Source organism: Takifugu flavidus, chromosome 2, assembly GCF_003711565.1.
Source record: "Takifugu flavidus isolate HTHZ2018 chromosome 2, ASM371156v2, whole genome shotgun sequence".
In the NCBI taxonomy this organism is placed as follows: Eukaryota; Metazoa; Chordata; class Actinopteri; order Tetraodontiformes; family Tetraodontidae; genus Takifugu; species Takifugu flavidus.
Window position 1 is genome coordinate 13,017,198 of NC_079521.1, and position 17,247 is coordinate 13,034,444.

Genomic DNA, 17,247 nt, shown 5'->3' on the forward strand with positions numbered 1-17,247 from the left:
AGAATCCTTAGTTGTTTGAAAACCATTTTGTTTTTGGTGGAAGGCTGCGTACTGTGACGTTCACACACTGCTGTTTCCTGCAGGAGGTTATCAGCCTGGCCAGCGTGGACATCGAAGACACCCTCCAGTTCCACCTGAACCTGAGTGACCTGAGCAACCGGGACCACATCCTGGAGTTCACCCCGGCCTTATCCACCCTCAGCGACCACGTGCGCTACAGCATCGATCACGGGAACGACCAAGGTTACTTCAAGATCAACCAGAGGGAGGGCGTCAGCTACCTGCACCTGAGCAAGAAGAAAGCCCTCCCCCCAGGAGCGTATTTGCTTCAGATCAGCAGCATGCCGCTCTTTAAGAAGAAGGAGCTGTCGCAGCTGGAGGACCAACATGATAAAGACTACCTCACAGGACAGCTGGGAGAAATCCTGAGGATGAGGGTGCAGATCATCCTCCATTAACCGTCACATGACTGAAACAGGCAGACCTTGCCGGCAACGGCTAATCCAGGGTTGGGCACACGGCCGCCAAAACATCTGACTCTGGATTAGCGGTTTGTGGCAACTTCTCCTTCAACAGTTTGTCACCAAAGAGACAAGGGGGGGGATGTGTAACTGCGTCGTTTGGTTGCCAAAGATGATTCTACATATCATAGATACAAATTATGTGGAAAATGAAATGAAAGGCATCTTGATTCCCCAAATTCCAGACATGTGTGAAGCACCATTAGAGGCGTAAATGTATGTTTTTATTAATTGAAGGGTTTTCCGTGTTGTATGATATGTGGAATCAGGTGCCATTAAAGAGGCTTATGACTGCAGGAAGCTCGAATTGTGGAGTTTTACGGAACGTCACTTAGGTGAATGAAAAGGGTCAGTTCCAATAGTCTGAAATCAATTCATTTCCTCCCCTCAGGTATATTAACTGAACAAACCCATCAACGCAAAAATAAAACTGGTCCTTCTCCACATTTTTATTTGAAATGGTGTGAAAATGAAAGAGAGGAGAGGAAAAGAACCTTCTATGGACTGTTGAGCTGTAGCCACGTCTGAGCTTGAATGATTCCTACTGCATATTTAAACTACGCTTTTCCATTTTTCCTACTGACTAGAATAATTCATATTTACTGGTGCTAGCAACACAACCACATAGACTTCTGAATGCACTGCACTACTCTGCCGAACTCTGTAGTCAGCGAGATACAAACACCATTGGACATTCTGAAGATTCCGTGTCTTTGCCCAGTAACAGCTAGCTCCTTAGCCTGCCCGCTCTCCTCTATACTACATGTAAATTGTGTTTATACTGTAATAATCGATGCCACTTTTAATCTATGAAGCATTTGTAAACTAGAGGAAGCCCCTGGAATAGAGGGGTTTGTAATGGTGCTTATTATGACCAACTACTTCCTTTGTAAACTGTGTATACATACACACCTGCACACACAACATACATTGATGATGCCAAACCTGGGCCTTCATGATTATGCACTGAGGTCTCTGTGGCCGCACGTTCTCTCACATGTACAATCAGTGCTGCGTTGGCGTGGAACAACCTGACACCAGTCCATGTTCTGTTCACATCAGTGAGGGTTTAGTTGTAAATTCACAATAAAACATTTTGGTGTATGTACTCATTGTTTTGCCTTGCTAGAGATTGAAATACATGTGTGTCAAAGTGATGTAATTCCATGATCTGATCGTTAGAGGAACCCTGTGTTGCGCTTTTATACAACTCTTGTCTCCTGCTGCCCCCTTGTGGAGATTTGGAAGACTTGCATTTCAAATTGCACTCAACTTTAAATGAAAAACACGAACAAGTTCATATTAGCAAACATAACTTTAATAACAGATTTTAAAGCCAACATATACAACTCCCGTTATTTAGTATCCCTCAGTTGTGTCCAGTGGATCCAAATCCTCCAGCACCACGTGCCGTTTCATCAAGTGTCTAAAAGAATGAAACAAGGTTAGTTAAAAATTAAAAAATGTAACATTGTTTTAAAAAGCTGAACCCGTGCTCTACATGTTAAACGTTTTTGAAGTGACATTTACCGTTTGCTCCAGCAGTTCTGGATAGCAGATCTTCTCACACACTAGTTGAGCAATTCTGTCACCCTTTTTCACTGCACAGAGGAAGACCAGAAATGTATACTCTTGCATATGCTCATCAGACCCTTTATCAAGGATGATCTCTACATTTTTAATTCATGACTGACCATCATAATACCCCACCTTTCTAAAATATACTCATTTCCATTTGATGCATGCGCCATGTTATGTGTTACACACTCACCTTCAAATGTCTCCTTGCCAAAGTTGAAGAGCACAACCCCCACATTTCCTCTATAGTCTTCGTCTACAACTCCAGCTATGCAGAGCAAATAGGAACATCAGAACAAAACATGTATTTCTGGTTCACAGTCCTGGAGTAGGCAGGCACTCACCTCCGACATCTATGAAGTATTTGGCTGCTAATCCAGATCGTGGTGCTGATAAGGACGAGGGAATGAAATATGTTTTCATAAGTGGGCCCCAAGTAACGCTTCAAACCTGATAAAACCACAGTTGCAGCAGTGTCAAGAAACACTCACCCACTCTCCCATAGCATCCATGTGGAACTGCTATCTGGATGTCTGTCTTCACAATGGCCTTATCCAAAGGACCAATGGTGTAATCATAGGCACTGTTTTAAATAATAAAAAAAAGTTAACATATGTGCATAGAGACACTTTACTTTTACAGAATGGTAGCTTGTGGAATAAGTTGCTGCCTAAAAAGACCCCCCATTTTATAAGCAAATTACTAGCTTCAATATATTACCATATAGCACAAAACATGGTCTGATATTGGTGCACTCATGCAGACAGCGTGCATGAAGTGGGTAAATATAAAAAAATTAATATATATGCAGTGTAAACAACCTGTAGAGGTCATAACCCGCTGCTTTAGCTGATCCTCTTGTTGGAGTCGTGGCATGCTCAGAAAGCTTAGCGAACCTCAGGACAGGTCTCTCTGCTGCTGTTGTTGTTTCTGTCCTTGCTCTTTTCGATGGCGACAAGTCTGCACAGCCAGCAACATCTACAATGCGCATGTTGACAAAAAAATGGTAGAATTAAAGCAAAAAAAATTACACAGCTTACAAAAGCCTGGGTGTACCTGGACCTAAGAACAAAGTATCTCGTATGCAACACACCCCCTGAGCATCTGCTGCAGAGTTTTCCCGCGTTTTTAGAAGCCGTTTCCCGCGCAGGAAGTAGAAATATTTGGCCCCTCCCTCAAATTCCGTATAATCATTTTACCCTATAAGAACGCTCAAAGGGTTCCGCGATGGGTTCAACACACGTAACATCCGATATAAAGAAAACACAGAAGAAAATGAGAGCGATTTCCATCGCCCTACTTACGCATTGCACCGCAATATAAACACGCCGTTTTCCATTCAATGTGTCATTAATGTCTTAGACCAGCGCAATGCTACACAGTCTACAACCTGCTATGGTCAATCGGCCATCGTCCTGTTGCTAATAACGTAATCCATTCTGGAATCTTGCTTGCCTTTAGTTTGAAAAACAATCTGCGTTTGAAATGTCCTTCCTATGAAACGGGGCACAGCGTGAAAACCCGTAAAATTCTTTAACCGCATACCGATTAGCATTAGTGCGAGTTGTGTCGTTACGTTAGCTTAAGGCGACTGCAAAGGTTGACTTAACCGCTCGTGGGCGCTCGCGCCGCACCGTCATCTGCTGGCGCGAGCCTGGACTGCACTTCCTCGTCCCATCAACAGTGATCCAGTTGATCAAAGTCGTAAAGAATCATTTCCTGTCTTTTCTCGGGATTATATTTATTAACCAGTAGTTTCTGTTTCATGAAAAAATAATTCAGACCATAAAATCTGTGCCAGTGTTAATTAGAACCGTTCACATTGCATAAACCTAATTTAACAATTTTATTTATTATATAATTTTTTATTAAGTAGCTATGTTGTCATGTAATTTATTACAGATATCTAAACAATGATATAAAAAGTCCACATGAAATTTCTGTATATCAACATTAGAAAGGGATGCATTAATGCCATTCAATATTAGAGGTTTACAAAAACTTTAACAAACCTTATTATGGATCTCAAACATAGATTATTGTATTTGAAAAAAAAGTCTAAATAGCTCCACTGTCTTTCTAAAATGTACTTTTTTACTTTTGATAAATTTGACCTCTGAAATTGAAGAAAAAAAACCAAATTTTGTTTAGTTGATGTGAATAATTTACAGTAATATGCTGCATTTTCTTCTCTGGAAGATACAACTTTAGATTTTTAAAGGCTGACAGAAGAGTGTAAAAGTAGTCCCCCAACAACAGCTACTTTAGTATGAGAACAGCTGAAACTGATTTTATTTATTTTTCAGAAAATATACATCAGAATTCATCTTTACATAATTTTGTGAGCTCATTAATTTTTCCACAAATAGCAGTGATAATAGCATTAAAAATACATTACAATATTAAAACATAGTTGTATTTTACATTCAGTTGATACAAAAAGGTTGAACAATGAAAAAAGCCCTTCCTCCCAGTAAAAGCATTTATGAATATGTTTTGATCGTCGTTTGCTCGCAACCTATTTTCCGGTGAATTAAGACAGCTATATATGCATTTATATCACAGCATCACGCAACAATACTTCAGTGTAACGAATGAAAGCAGCCTTGAACCTCTACATGTTTGCCTTTCTTCATTGGTTGATCAAGTCAGAAATACATGATTTAACAAAATTGTTTGCTTTTTTTTTTTTACATTTAAACCTTAAATACCTACATATAAATCGTTTTCCCTACGGATTTAATGTGGTTTTTCTCCAAAATTCACATTTAGACTCTGACATTTGCAAATCTAACATCAAAAATGTATTTTCCTTGAAGGAAACCTGAACGCAACTCAGCTTTGGAGCTTTTCGTTTTGTGCACACCAACATGATACACGTTAAGTGCCTTGGGCCACAAATGATCAGCGAATGGCACATACATCATATAGATAGTCATCATATAGAATAGACTGTGACAAAATGTTTTTTAATATATATTTTTTTAGGAATATTTGCATGTCATGGCACCTGGTCATGTGCACACCCTCATCACGTTTTAACTAAAGAATGCTCAGAACTTGCTGAGCCATTACAAAACTGTTCAACTATTATTTAACCTGCCGGGAGCTCAGGAGTAGAATGTGAGCACGCTCTTGTGGTTTCCTCTGATGAGCAGGGTTGGTGGAAGATTTTGTGTCAGGATGTCCAGCCAGGCCATGTAGAGGTAATCGGAGATAGATTCTTTGCGGGCGATGGGCAGGCTCCTGCAGGAAATGGTAGGTAAGGAGAACATGTTAGCGGCTGGTTAGTCCCATATAGAGTTAGTCCTGCAAGACTAAAGCAGATCACACTTACACGAAGATCAAGTTAGCTGCTCTGGAGTTTGCCAGCAGCAGCTCGTTCAGTCGAATCTGGAGATTAGTCTGTGGAGCAACGGCTTAAATCAGCAACACCAAACATAACAAAGGGGAACAAATACATCGTTTTTGATCATTCTACCTTTTCTTCAAATGTTCTTAGCTCCTCATCAGTGATTTTCCATGGCTGCACTTTCTGCCTGTCTTCATCCTGCTCCGAGTCTCTGGACTTGTGCAGACGGAACGGCTCGATCATTTCCTCAAACTTCTTCAAGCTGATAGGGGAAAAGATAAAACCTCAGTCAGGATGCGAAGAAGACACTTTTACTGCACTTTATTTTGGTCATCCGATATCCATGCTGCTGCACCATCTGCTGTTATTTTAAAAGGATAAATTAGATTACCTCTCAGAACGGGGCGGCATGTGAATATCATCAATGACATTGATGTCAGTGCAGTTGATTCTGAACTTCTGCAGCAGAGCCCTCATCCTGTTGGATACATAATTATACAATTAGCCTGGATGTTAATTTTGCAGTGTTCTAGATATTGCTATTAAAAAATTACATTTCACTTGCTTCCTTTCCCAACCAACAACTGTTCCTAAAGTGACTAGTAATCTTTTATTTTCACTCACTCCTCTTTATCCAGCTCGCTGCGTTCGGGTTGTCCTGCAATGAAGATCCTCATTTGGCAGTCTTTCCACTTCTTCCTGGTAGTGAGGATGTAAGGGAGCAACAGGGTGAGACCTGAAAGAGAGCAAAACAAACATAAACAACACCCCTGAAACCTACAAAAATAACAATCCATTACACAATCAAGTAAGTTATTGTGTTTGCCTCCATTTTCACCCGGGTGGTTCTACCGGTGGCATCCAACACTTACCTCCATCGTCAAACATCCACCACACGTCGATGGTGCCTTTAGGCTGTTTGTTCTTGAACTGAACGCTGGCCTCCATCAGCTGCTCATTCATCTTGGCAATCTGTGGGGGCGGAGGGCCGCACACCGAAACTGGCAAAGGGGAAGGAGGACCGAGAAATGAGAAACAAGCGAGGGGTGGGAAGAGCTAGAGAGAAAGTGATTCACAGAGCTGGCAAGAAGAGTTGTGTTAGATGATGGAGCCAGCCAATGGACATTAACATCATCAGGAACAACCATATCTGAGATTTAAGCATTTACATCAGCGGGGACAACCATATCTGAGATTTAATGTTCTAGACAGTCACACCCAGATCACAGCTGCCAAGCTGCAGCTCAGTAGTGTGTGTGTGTGTGTGTGTGTGTGTGTGTGTGTGGTGTGTGTGTGTGTGGTGTGTGTGTGTCTGATTTCAAGACAGCAGACAGATCGAGTCAGCAGATATGAGCTCTCCCCTGCCCGGTAAAAGCCTGCTCTGAAGGTCTGTGACCATATTTTTGGACTACACCTTCAGACTACACCTTATTTTTCTAAAAGCCTTTTCAGTGCAGAGATGAAGATAAATTGAATCTTATTCTCATCTTTTGGTGCTGAGGAAAGCGTAGACAGAGGGATCTGTAAGTAAATGAGGTGTAGAGACCGATACCTCTGGTCGTGAGCACTTGCTGAGAATGTTTCCTGGACTTCCTGAATAGTCCTTTTGCTTTGCCTCCATTCGGCGTCATTCCACTTTCCAGAGTCTGCTGTTCCTTTGCTGCCTTCAGCATCTCCTCTGGAAGACAGAAGAAGCTCCTCAGTTTCTAATAAATGCTTGGAATGATTTCCTACAGTGCTGACACAGACGTGATTACAGTACATGTCATCTGTTATCTGACCTTAATCTACAGAACAAAGTACCCACTATTATCAGCTGCTTTACTGCGGCCTGTTACACAGAGGCTTGATGAATAAATATTCACTCAGTCCATGTCTTTGTTGTTGATTCGCTAGTTGAACTCAGGTTAAGATATTTAGCAAAACACATATTTAGAAAACAAAACATATACAGGATTTTCATGTTTCATCAAAAAAGTTTTCAGTGCCAACCTTCTGCCTCAATGATGTGTGACATGTCGAGTCCGTGGTTCATCCTCAGTATGAGTACTCCTAACTCAAAGTCAAATGCATCACTGGCAGAAAGAAAAGGAAAATGAGAACAGTCTTCACATCTCGTTTGTGGTCTAGATCTTTGCCTGCATGTCTGTGGGTCTTACTGCATTATTCCCGCATAACATTGCACCGTCTCTTTGCTGGAGTTCCTCCAGTTGCTCTTAAAGCCCATCAACAACGTATTTGGCTTCATACGGCCGAGTCCGGACACCTGAGCAGAACCATAAAAAAACACCTCAGTAATCATCCTTACCAGAAGGAAAACACATTTTACTACAAGGAATTATGAGCAGATCATGCATCATATCTTTGTCTGCAGGGACGCAAATGCCGTGGTGTTAATCAATTATAGCTTCTAATCTGCCTCAGTGTTTGAAGTGAGCAGTCCTGACAATGAACCAGGGCCTTATCTTAGCAGCATGATAACGGCAGCCATAAGACTGTTTTTCTACTCCTCATTAACTCTCTTCTTCTTCCTGCACTAATGTCCTCACCAGATTCTTAAAATAGATCTAGGCCAGAGTCATAACACAGCAATAGATACTGATGTGCTTGAGAAATGGGACAATAAAAATGCTTTTTGTCCCATTCAAAAGTCTCCTGCTCAGACTGAGTTTAAAGATTATTCTTCAATGTGATGGGTGCTATAGCTGCTGCAGTTTGGCAGATGTCAAATATCAATATAAATATGATTAATCTGTAGCACAGATCCTCTGAAATTGAAGAAAAGGGTCCCTGTTTGGTTTATTCATTGTCAACTGTAAAAATATATTTTGCTTCAAAAGAATGTAAAAAAAAAACACCTGCAGAGATATTGCTATTAAAAATTACATTTCACTTGCTTCCTTTCCCACCACCAACAACTGTTCCTAAAGTGACTAGTAATCTTTTATTTCACTCACTCCTCTTTATCCAGCTCGCTGCGTTCGGGTTGTCCTGCAATGAAGATCCTCATTTTGCAGTCTTTCCACTTCTTCCTGGTAGTGAGGATGTAAGGGAGCAACAGGGTGAGACCTGAAAGAGAGCAAACAAACATAACAACACCCCTGAACCTACAAAAATAACAATCCATTACACAATCAAGTAAGTTATTGTGTTTGCCTCCATTTTCACACCCGGGTGTTCTCTACCGTTGGCATCCAACACTTACCTCCATCGTCAAACATCCACCACACGTCGATGGTGCCTTTAGGCTGTTTGTTCTTGAACTGAACGCGGCCTCCATCAGCTGCTCATTCATCTTGGCAATCGTGGGGGGCGGAGGGCCGCACACCGAAACTGGCAAAGGGGGAGGAGGACCGAGAAATGAGAAACAAGCGAGGGGTGGGAAGAGCTAGAGAGAAAGTGATTCACAGAGCTGGCAAGAAGAGTTGTGTTAGATGATGGAGCCAGCCAATGGACATTAACATCATCAGGAACAACCATATCTGAGATTTAAGCATTTACATCAGCGGGGACAACCATATCTGAGATTTAATGTTCTAGACAGTCACACCCAGATTGCACACATCACAGCTGCCAATGCAGCTCAGTGGTGTGTGGTGTGTGTGTGTGTGTGTGTGTGTGTGTGTGTGTGTGTGTGTGTGTGTGTGTGTGTGTGTGTGTCTGATTTCAAGACAGCAGACAGTCAGTCAGCAGATATGAGCTCTTCCCTGCCGGTAAAAGCCTGCTCTGAAGGTCTGTGACCATATTTTTGACTACACCTTCAACTACACCTTATTTTCTAAAAGCCTTTTCAGTGCAGAGATGAAGATAAATTGAATCTTTTCTCATCTTTTGGTGGCTGAGGAAAGCGTAGACAGAGGGATCTGTAAGTAAATGAGGTGTAGAGACCGATACCTCTGGTCGTGAGCACTTGCTGAGAATGTTTCCTGCCTTCCTGAATAGTCCTTTTGCTTTGCCTCCATTCGGCGTCATTCCACTTTCCAGGTCTGCTGTTCCTTTGCTGCCTTCAGCATCTCCTGGAAGACAGAAGAAGCTCCTCAGTTTCTAATAAATGCTTGGAATGATTCCTACAGTGCCACAGACGTGATTACAGTACATGTCATCTGTTATCTGACCTTTATGAATTCTAATCTACAGAACAAAGTACCCACTATTATCAGCTGCTTTACTGCGGCCTGTTACACAGAGGCTTGATGAATAAATATTCACTCAGTCCATGTCTTTGTTGTTGATTCGCTAGTTGAACTCAGGTTAAGATATTTAGCAAAACACATATTTAGAAACAAACATATACAGGATTTTCATGTTTTCAAAAAAGTTTTCAGTGCCAACCTTCCGCCTCAACGATGTTGGACATGTCGAGTCCGTGGTTCATCCTCAGTATGAGTACTCCTAACTCAAAGTCAAATGCATCACTGGCAGAAAGAAAAGGAAAATGAGAACAGTCTTCACATCTCGTTTGTGGTCTAGATCTTTGCCTGCATGTCTGTGGGTCTTACTGCATTATTCCCGCATAACATTGCACCGTCTCTTTGCTGGAGTTCCTCCAGTTGCTCTTAAAGCCCATCAACAACGTATTTGGCTTCATACGGCCGAGTCCGGACACCTGAGCAGAACCATAAAAAAACACCTCAGTAATCATCCTTACCAGAAGGAAAACACATTTTACTACAAGGAATTATGAGCAGATCATGCATCATATCTTTGTCTGCAGGGACGCAAATGCCGTGGTGTTAATCAATTATAGCTTCTAATCTGCCTCAGTGTTTGAAGTGAGCAGTCCTGACAATGAACCAGGGCCTTATCTTAGCAGCATGATAACGGCAGCCATAAGACTGTTTTTCTACTCCTCATTAACTCTCTTCTTCTTCCTGCACTAATGTCCTCACCAGATTCTTAAAATAGATCTAGGCCAGAGTCATAACACAGCAATAGATACTGATGTGCTTGAGAAATGGGACAATAAAAATGCTTTTTGTCCATTCAAAAGTCTCCTGCTCAGACTGAGTTTAAAGATTATTCTTCAATGTGATGGGTGAAAATGTTATTTGCTATAGCTGCTGCAGTTTGGCAGATGTCAAATATCAATATAAATATGATTAATCTGTAGCACAGATCCTCTGAAATTGAAGAAAAGGGTCCCTGTTTGGTTTATTCATTGTCAACTGTAAAAATATATTTTGCTTCAAAAGAATGTAAAAAAAAAAACACCTGCAGAGGATAAATGTCTTTATAATTCCATAAAATTTCCTTAAAATAAAAGTTGCACAATATTTTATAAAATCCAGTGGGTTTTTTTTGTTTTTTTTAATAGATCCTTCCATACTGACCTGTAGCAGGCTCTCGGCCCCTGCCCTGAAGTCCTCACAGGCCACAGCTGTATAAAATGCCTTCCGTTTGGTCTTCGTAAGCCAGAGCTGGTTCTTCTCCATACAAGCATTGATTTCTTCCAGGGCTTCAGACCTCGGACCCTGAGAGCAGAGAAACCATAAAGTTACGCTTGTGAGCATGTTTGCTTTCGAGCCATAAAAGGTGCCATGTGAGAGTTGAGCAAACTTGACTGAAATGCAAACATTTAAAATGAGATTTTGGTGGATTAAAAGGTTGAGGGGGATTGAACCTTTGGGTTAACCTCACCACAAACACTTCACAGCTGAGACAGAGGCCGTAGTTCTTTGTCAAGGAGTTAGCCAGATCCAGAAGCGCTGGTCTGTCCCGTACCGAACCAGTCATTGCTAAGATCTGAGGCCTGACGAATGAGAGAACAGCTCAAAATCAGATGATAGCATTTGTGAGAAGGATCTCTACAAACTCATTTGGGATTGTGCCCACAGCAAATGCTCTGTAGACGTTTACCTGAAGTTCTTGACATGATCCTCGATGCCCATCAGATCCAGAGCATTGCTTACTGCGCTCACGAAGCTTACCGCCTGCTTGGAGGAACCCCAGTTCACATCTGGAGACAACCAGGTGAAAATCAGGTTGGAAGCATCATCACTGCACTTTTTAAGTGTGAGAACATGGGCATGTAGCTCACCTGGCTTCTTGACAGTGACATAAACATAAAGAAGGATTTCGATGGCGTATGTGAGAAGAGCCGCCCACCAGTTGATAATAAACATGACCACACAGCAGAGCAGCGCGCCCAACAGAGAGAGCCACATGTTGTAGTACTTGTAGGCAGGTCTCCATCCTGAACACAGAGGACAGATCAGAAGCACATCTTGTTATTTCTGTTTAATTATGTGTATGCAGATAGAAAAGTCTGGCAGCAAACCCACCTGGAGACTTGGCGTAGGATGCATGGAAGCAGGAGAAATTGATGAGAGCATAAGACGCCAGGAAGAAGTTTGAGATGATGGGAGCAATGACGTTGAGATCACCTACAGAGAGATGATCAAATGAAGTTCAGTAAAAACCAAAAGGCTCAAGAAGAACGACCGGACAGAACAGGCAGCTGAACTGACCAATGAGAATGAAGGCCACGGAAATAATGAAAGTGAGGATGTAGCCACGGATTGGTTCGTTGTTCTTGCCGTATCCCTTGGCGAAGAAGTGTAGGGCTTTGTAGATGTTGTCCTTACACAGAGCCTGGAAGACTTTGGGAGCACTGACAAGGGAAGCCAGAGCAGACGAAAGGGTGGCCGAGAATGTACCAGCAATGATGAGGGGGCCGAACGCGGACACAAGGGTCATCAACTGATATGAAAGAGGAGAACATCAGTTATGGATAGGAGCTCTACCTCTGCGGAGGAGACCTTTGAACTTGGTGTACCTGATTGTTGTTGTTCAGGCCAAAGTCGCATTTTGTCGTCGCACACGAAGAAAAGTTGTAGCCGAGCTCGCAGGCGGCCATAGCCGGACCATTACATGGAACTCCGGGGGTGATTAGATCAGTCACGTTTCCAGTGGCGTCACGCACGGCACATGCAGCTGAGAAGAGAGACACAGAGAGGAAGGGGGCTTAAGTGTTAGGCCAAAAAGACCGGCTTCACTCAGCTGCATGTTGGGTTTCTGCACTTACAAACACAGATGGCAACACCCAGGTAGGTCACACCAGTTATCAGGATAGCCAGCAAAGTCCCTTTGGGGATGGCTGCCTGTGGGTCCTGTGAAATAAAAAAGGTAAATAAAAACACCAAAAGAGACCAAGAGTAACGTGACGTGGTCGGAACAGCAGTCAAAACCTACCTTCAAGTCGCCAGAGATGTTGGCTCCGGCCAGGATGCCGGTTGCAGCGGGGAAAAATATGGAAAACACCGAGAAGAATGTCTCCTGACCGCGGAAATCGGGTGCAAAGTTCTCTAAAAAGATTTGGGCTTTGAAAAAGAAACAAAAGTCAGTGAGTTTGAGGATGTTTTAGTTTTTAACCTTTTGGAATTTAACACCTTTGAGATGATGCTTACAGTTGTAATTAAAGACTCCTTTTGATTTCTTGTCATCTGTGGCAGGGAGGAACGTTCCCACAAACACATCCACTATGGCTGCCAGCAGGATAACAAGGAGAACAAGCTGGGCCTGTGGAGAGCAGAATAGTACATTTGATTACATTTAAACTTTACTGGGGGGTTTGGGGCAAACACAATGCATGGTGCCGCCCTCACTTTGGCTTCCCACTCCATTCCAGCCACTGAGATGCCCAGCAGCAGCACTACAGTTATACATCCAATGATCCTGATGTCATTTAATGTATCCACCATGATAACGGAGTGCTCCTGTGTCCAAAACAGAGGCAAATATAAGTATAAAACAAGGAATCCAGTTATCAGCACAAAGTCCTGACACAGCGCACCTTCATCAGATCCACTACGGTTTCTGCAAATCCCACCACGTACATGGCCACGGCCACTGCATTGGCAAAGGCAAAAATCAGACCAATGGACCCGCCGAACTCTGGTCCCAAACTGCGTGATATCAAGTAGTAAGCTCCTCCTGAGGAAAAACAAACAAAAAGCACGTGGATTATTAGTCACCATTTTATGTTTTGATAAAAGAGGTGATAAAAAGGGCAGGCACGTGCTCTTTATCTACACCCTCTGTCCTTCTGTTATGTCCATAAAAAAATCTTGTGGTGTTATCTGAGACTGAAACTGACTGAAACCGACTCTGGCCACTTTTTCCTGTCGGTTAAATATCCCGTCTTACCTCCTCTGACAATGCCGTTTGTGCAGATGGCGGACATGGACAGACAGGTAATGGTGGTGACCACACAGCTGAGTAGGATGATCACTATTCCCAAACCTGTAAGACAAACACAAACACACACGACAGCTTGGAAATCCTTGATTTTCACTTGGAGGAACAAAACCCTGCAGTGCTCTGAGCCTGGAACGGTCAGCTATTAATATGCAGTAGTTAAAAAGGCTATTCTTCCAACAACATGATCCAAATATTAGAGGAATAATTCTTCGTTTTTTTAGATTGTGACAACATAAACTGCTTTATTATTGATTCAGTCCAAATCAGTGTACATGCAATTTCACTAAATAAAAAATAAACTGCATCACATCTGAAGCACTGTGAAGTCATGTGTGTATCACTCACCCCAACCTGCCTGACCGAAAATCCAGGACAGACGGATGAACAGCATGACACCCCAGATATTCAGCATGCATCTCACCTGTAAAACAGAAGACTGCAATGTTAACAGATTGCACACTTAAGCATATTTTGTGTCACAATGTACAGCTGTGAACAGCTTTTCTGCTCTCTGCCAGCCACTGAAAGTCACGATCGTCCCCGCAGTCGCTCCTGAAGGGCCTCCATGCGACCTGGATACGGCAAAACACAAGAAATCCCAGCACAACTCACCAGGACACCCCTGATCCAGCCAAACTTTACTGCTTTTGTGTCGTCAACAAGAACTGCAGATTCCAAATCATCCGAGGGAGTCCCGATACTCTCCTCGCTGTCATCCTCCACAGTGTCGGGCACAGAGATACGGCCACCCTGTTAAGAATAGAAAATGCAGGTGCATGTTGATGTATTTTTGGGGCCAATATTTTGTGTGCTTGGCCTTTGGCTTATGGCAAGCAAAGAAATGGAACCGGATTGATCTAGCTGAGTATAGGTTTGTTGAGGTTCTCAGTCATCACTTTACACGGGTATTAAGTGCTTGATTAGAGGCCAAAAGACTGGACTCATTTTTGGAAGCGGCTGGACTCTTTGACTGCCTAAGATAAAGACTGATGACGTGTTTTGCCAGCACATTGCACAGCCGTGTCTGTCTTTGAAAACTGAGGAGAAAGGTGTCCCAGGACAGAGCACAGCTAATTTGAACTCTATATGAAGATGAATGTCGTCGATGAAATGACTCTCCCAGCTGGCATTTGATTTAGGGAACGCGCTCAGGGGTGTTTCATCATCCTCTACTGGAGGGAAAAGAAACATTCACACCAAGTAAGGAACTACATGGAATACTCTTCCTAAGTCCCTGGGGTGGGCATCATTCTCTCCACATACCATCTTTCATTTGCTATGGAAGAAAGCTTTTTTTATTGCCAATCTCATTTAACCCATAAAATGACCCTGAAAATGACCCCTGACCATGAAGAGAATTTTCTGGGTCTGCTTTAGTTTCATAACTACTTTTTACAAGCGTGGCTTTAATTACTCTCTTAACTTCCGATGGTGATGTTGGAGTAACTTGAATAAAAATTTCTTTGACCTGATTGCTCACAGGCAGTTGAATTTGGGGCATTGGAGGCAAATCAGGTGTAATATTATGCAGAAGGTGAACTAAAGGACAAATAACGCAGTCACTCACCTTCTGAAACACATCATGCAGCTCCTGCAGGGATGGACGCACGGCCCTGTGGCCGCTCACGCTGCCTGCATTGCGATAGAAGTCGATGTTGGGGACCCGATCCAGAGTGTCGTGGCCGAAGGCGCTGACCACCGAGGGCCGCACCGCCCGTCTGGTCTCCTCATAGTTGGGAGGCTCGTCCAGATTGGGATCGTATGCCGCATTGACGTGCACCTGCCTGTCTGACTCCATCACAAAAGCTGAGAAAACTTCTCAAATCTTCCTAGTCCTCCAGCGATATGCTAAAATACCAAAACAGCTGGTGAGAGTATCCTTGTTTGGGGGGTATACGTTCGGCTAGCTTTACAATGATCTCCGATCTGCTGAAAGTCTTTTCGTAAACTGGCTTCAACTGTGATTACCTGCTTTTATACTCTGCTTGTCAGGGTCATATAGTGAATGCCAGCTATTGGCTATTTCCTTGGATCAACCCTCAGAGCACTGACACAGGGGTGTCAGGTATGTCCTTGCTCTATGCAGGGGACACAAAGACATTGCTTAACGATTAACCAAATCATAAACGCCAAATGAGAGATAAAGCTAGTTCTTGCCTGAGTGCCTTGAATTGATTACTAATATTATTGTCTGAAGTGCAGCACACGTTGTACTGTGGCCTCAGTTTATGGGGTGGTGGTGGAAAGTGTTTCCTCAAAGCGCTGGGAAACAAGCGGAGATCTCAGGTCACGTATAAGCAGGGAGGAAAAGTTTCAAGGACATTTTGGGATGTATGTCTGTGGTGGATTTTTATTTTTATTTTTTCAGATTTTGCAGAGGTAATTGATAACACAGGTGTCCATTCCTGGGTATACCGCTGTGGGCGACCCCTTCTTGGATTAAATGTCTGCAAAAGTGTCAAAACATAAAGCAGGAGTTCATTATGGTTGAAGTATTTAATAATTCTTTGTCAAACGGGTTTATGGATCAAACAGCCATATTCAGGAGCGAAATGAGAGTTAATATAACACCTTAAATTACAGGAATATGCCCGAGGCGCTTTCCTACAGCCGCATGACTTTTTGAAGTGCATTTTAAAAACCTCTTAGCAGGTAAACTTCCTTATTACTGGTACACCAGTGTGAGTTATGCACATGGAAAAAACGGACTAATAAATGGACGTCTGACCTTGGCTGTGTTTCAGGCCAAGAAAAATAAAATGCCCACACGTGTAATAACGGGAAGATTCAAAAGGAGGCAGTCAATTGCGCAACGGATAACTAATTTGTTGGGAGCTGTTAAAACGCAGTGCTGAGTCACACTGGAGGGTGAAAATTTTCCAGATGGAAAAGTTGCAGTGGGATCATTTCTGATCTACTAGTGGCGTACGATGAAAACAGAGGTTCTGATTTGATCAAAATAGTACGAGTCTTCAAACCACATTTCCTTTTAGAACAGGTCTTATATACTATCCCTTTAATATCTTTTTTAAACAGATTTGCTCCTGTTCCATACTGTTTCTTGAAGCAGTCTACAAAAGGCATTGCTGTGGTGTTTGGAAATAGTTATATAATCAACAATGTTGTTTATTCATCCTTTATTGATCAGTTGCATTAGAAAGAATTTGAAATAGTAGAACTGAATGTGCCAAACTACTGAAATTCTGTATTGGTTATTGGTATATTATTAACCTAATTATTTTATAATGATTTCCTGGGATTTATAGGGATTTCCTATCATTTGTTTTAATGTGTGTCGGGGTAATTTTTAACCTTTCCATTGAAAGAACATCTAGTCTAAGTCTAAAATCCAGCCTTTACATTTTACACAAGAGCCGTGACATCAGACAGATTTTCGTATCAGATTATTTAATTTAGACCCCAAAGAAATTCCAAAGAAACCCCTAAAATAACATTTTTGCTGCACTTTTGAATTCTTTTTTAAAATCCTGTGAAATATTTTTATACATTACTTATATGTTCTATAACACTTTTAGAGCCGTAATGAACATCTTTTATCACGTGGTCTTATCACAATAAATTGAGAACAAAGCCTGA

The 17,247-nt window shown here is 42.3% G+C and overlaps 3 protein-coding genes across 9 annotated transcripts in view; 1 reads left to right on the forward strand and 2 right to left on the reverse strand.

Annotated features, from left to right (window-relative positions):
- The window catches only part of fbn1 (fibrillin 1), a 43,182-nt gene extending 41,553 nt beyond the window's left edge, over positions 1-1,629 (forward strand). For all 4 annotated transcript variants that reach the window (XM_057025749.1, XM_057025750.1, XM_057025748.1 and 1 more), the window contains one exon: positions 84-1,629. In XM_057025749.1, coding sequence (XP_056881729.1) covers positions 84-458 — 375 coding nt within the window. In that variant the 3' untranslated portion in view covers positions 459-1,629. The remainder of the gene's footprint in view (positions 1-83) is intronic.
- A 188-nt stretch (positions 1,630-1,817) lies between these two features.
- On the reverse strand, positions 1,818-3,784 carry dut (deoxyuridine triphosphatase). Of its 4 annotated transcripts, none has more exons than XM_057025760.1 (7): positions 3,645-3,784; positions 2,921-3,077; positions 2,591-2,682; positions 2,444-2,488; positions 2,293-2,367; positions 2,052-2,122; positions 1,818-1,947 (listed from the first exon to the last, which is right to left on the reverse strand). In XM_057025760.1, exons 1-7 carry the CDS (start codon positions 3,652-3,654, stop codon positions 1,891-1,893), a joined length of 507 nt encoding a protein of 168 aa, XP_056881740.1. In that variant the 5' UTR covers positions 3,655-3,784; the 3' UTR covers positions 1,818-1,890. The 4 variants fall into 4 exon arrangements, with proteins under 4 accessions (XP_056881740.1, XP_056881738.1, XP_056881741.1 ...); XM_057025758.1 differs by having other exon boundaries at positions 3,555-3,741; XM_057025761.1 differs by having other exon boundaries at positions 3,404-3,667.
- A 578-nt stretch (positions 3,785-4,362) lies between these two features.
- Positions 4,363-15,617, reverse strand: slc12a1 (solute carrier family 12 member 1). Its single transcript, XM_057025752.1, has 25 exons — positions 15,218-15,617; positions 14,263-14,400; positions 13,996-14,071; positions 13,597-13,692; positions 13,244-13,383; positions 13,056-13,166; positions 12,858-12,969; positions 12,643-12,770; positions 12,476-12,560; positions 12,227-12,384; positions 11,919-12,150; positions 11,733-11,834; positions 11,489-11,644; positions 11,308-11,407; positions 11,089-11,200; positions 10,782-10,922; positions 9,951-10,057; positions 9,784-9,866; positions 7,004-7,129; positions 6,324-6,452; positions 6,076-6,187; positions 5,843-5,929; positions 5,581-5,713; positions 5,437-5,504; positions 4,363-5,345 (listed from the first exon to the last, which is right to left on the reverse strand). Exons 1-25 carry the CDS (start codon positions 15,446-15,448, stop codon positions 5,210-5,212), a joined length of 3,099 nt encoding a protein of 1,032 aa, XP_056881732.1. The 5' UTR covers positions 15,449-15,617; the 3' UTR covers positions 4,363-5,209.
- Positions 15,618-17,247: the final 1,630 nt, after the last annotated feature.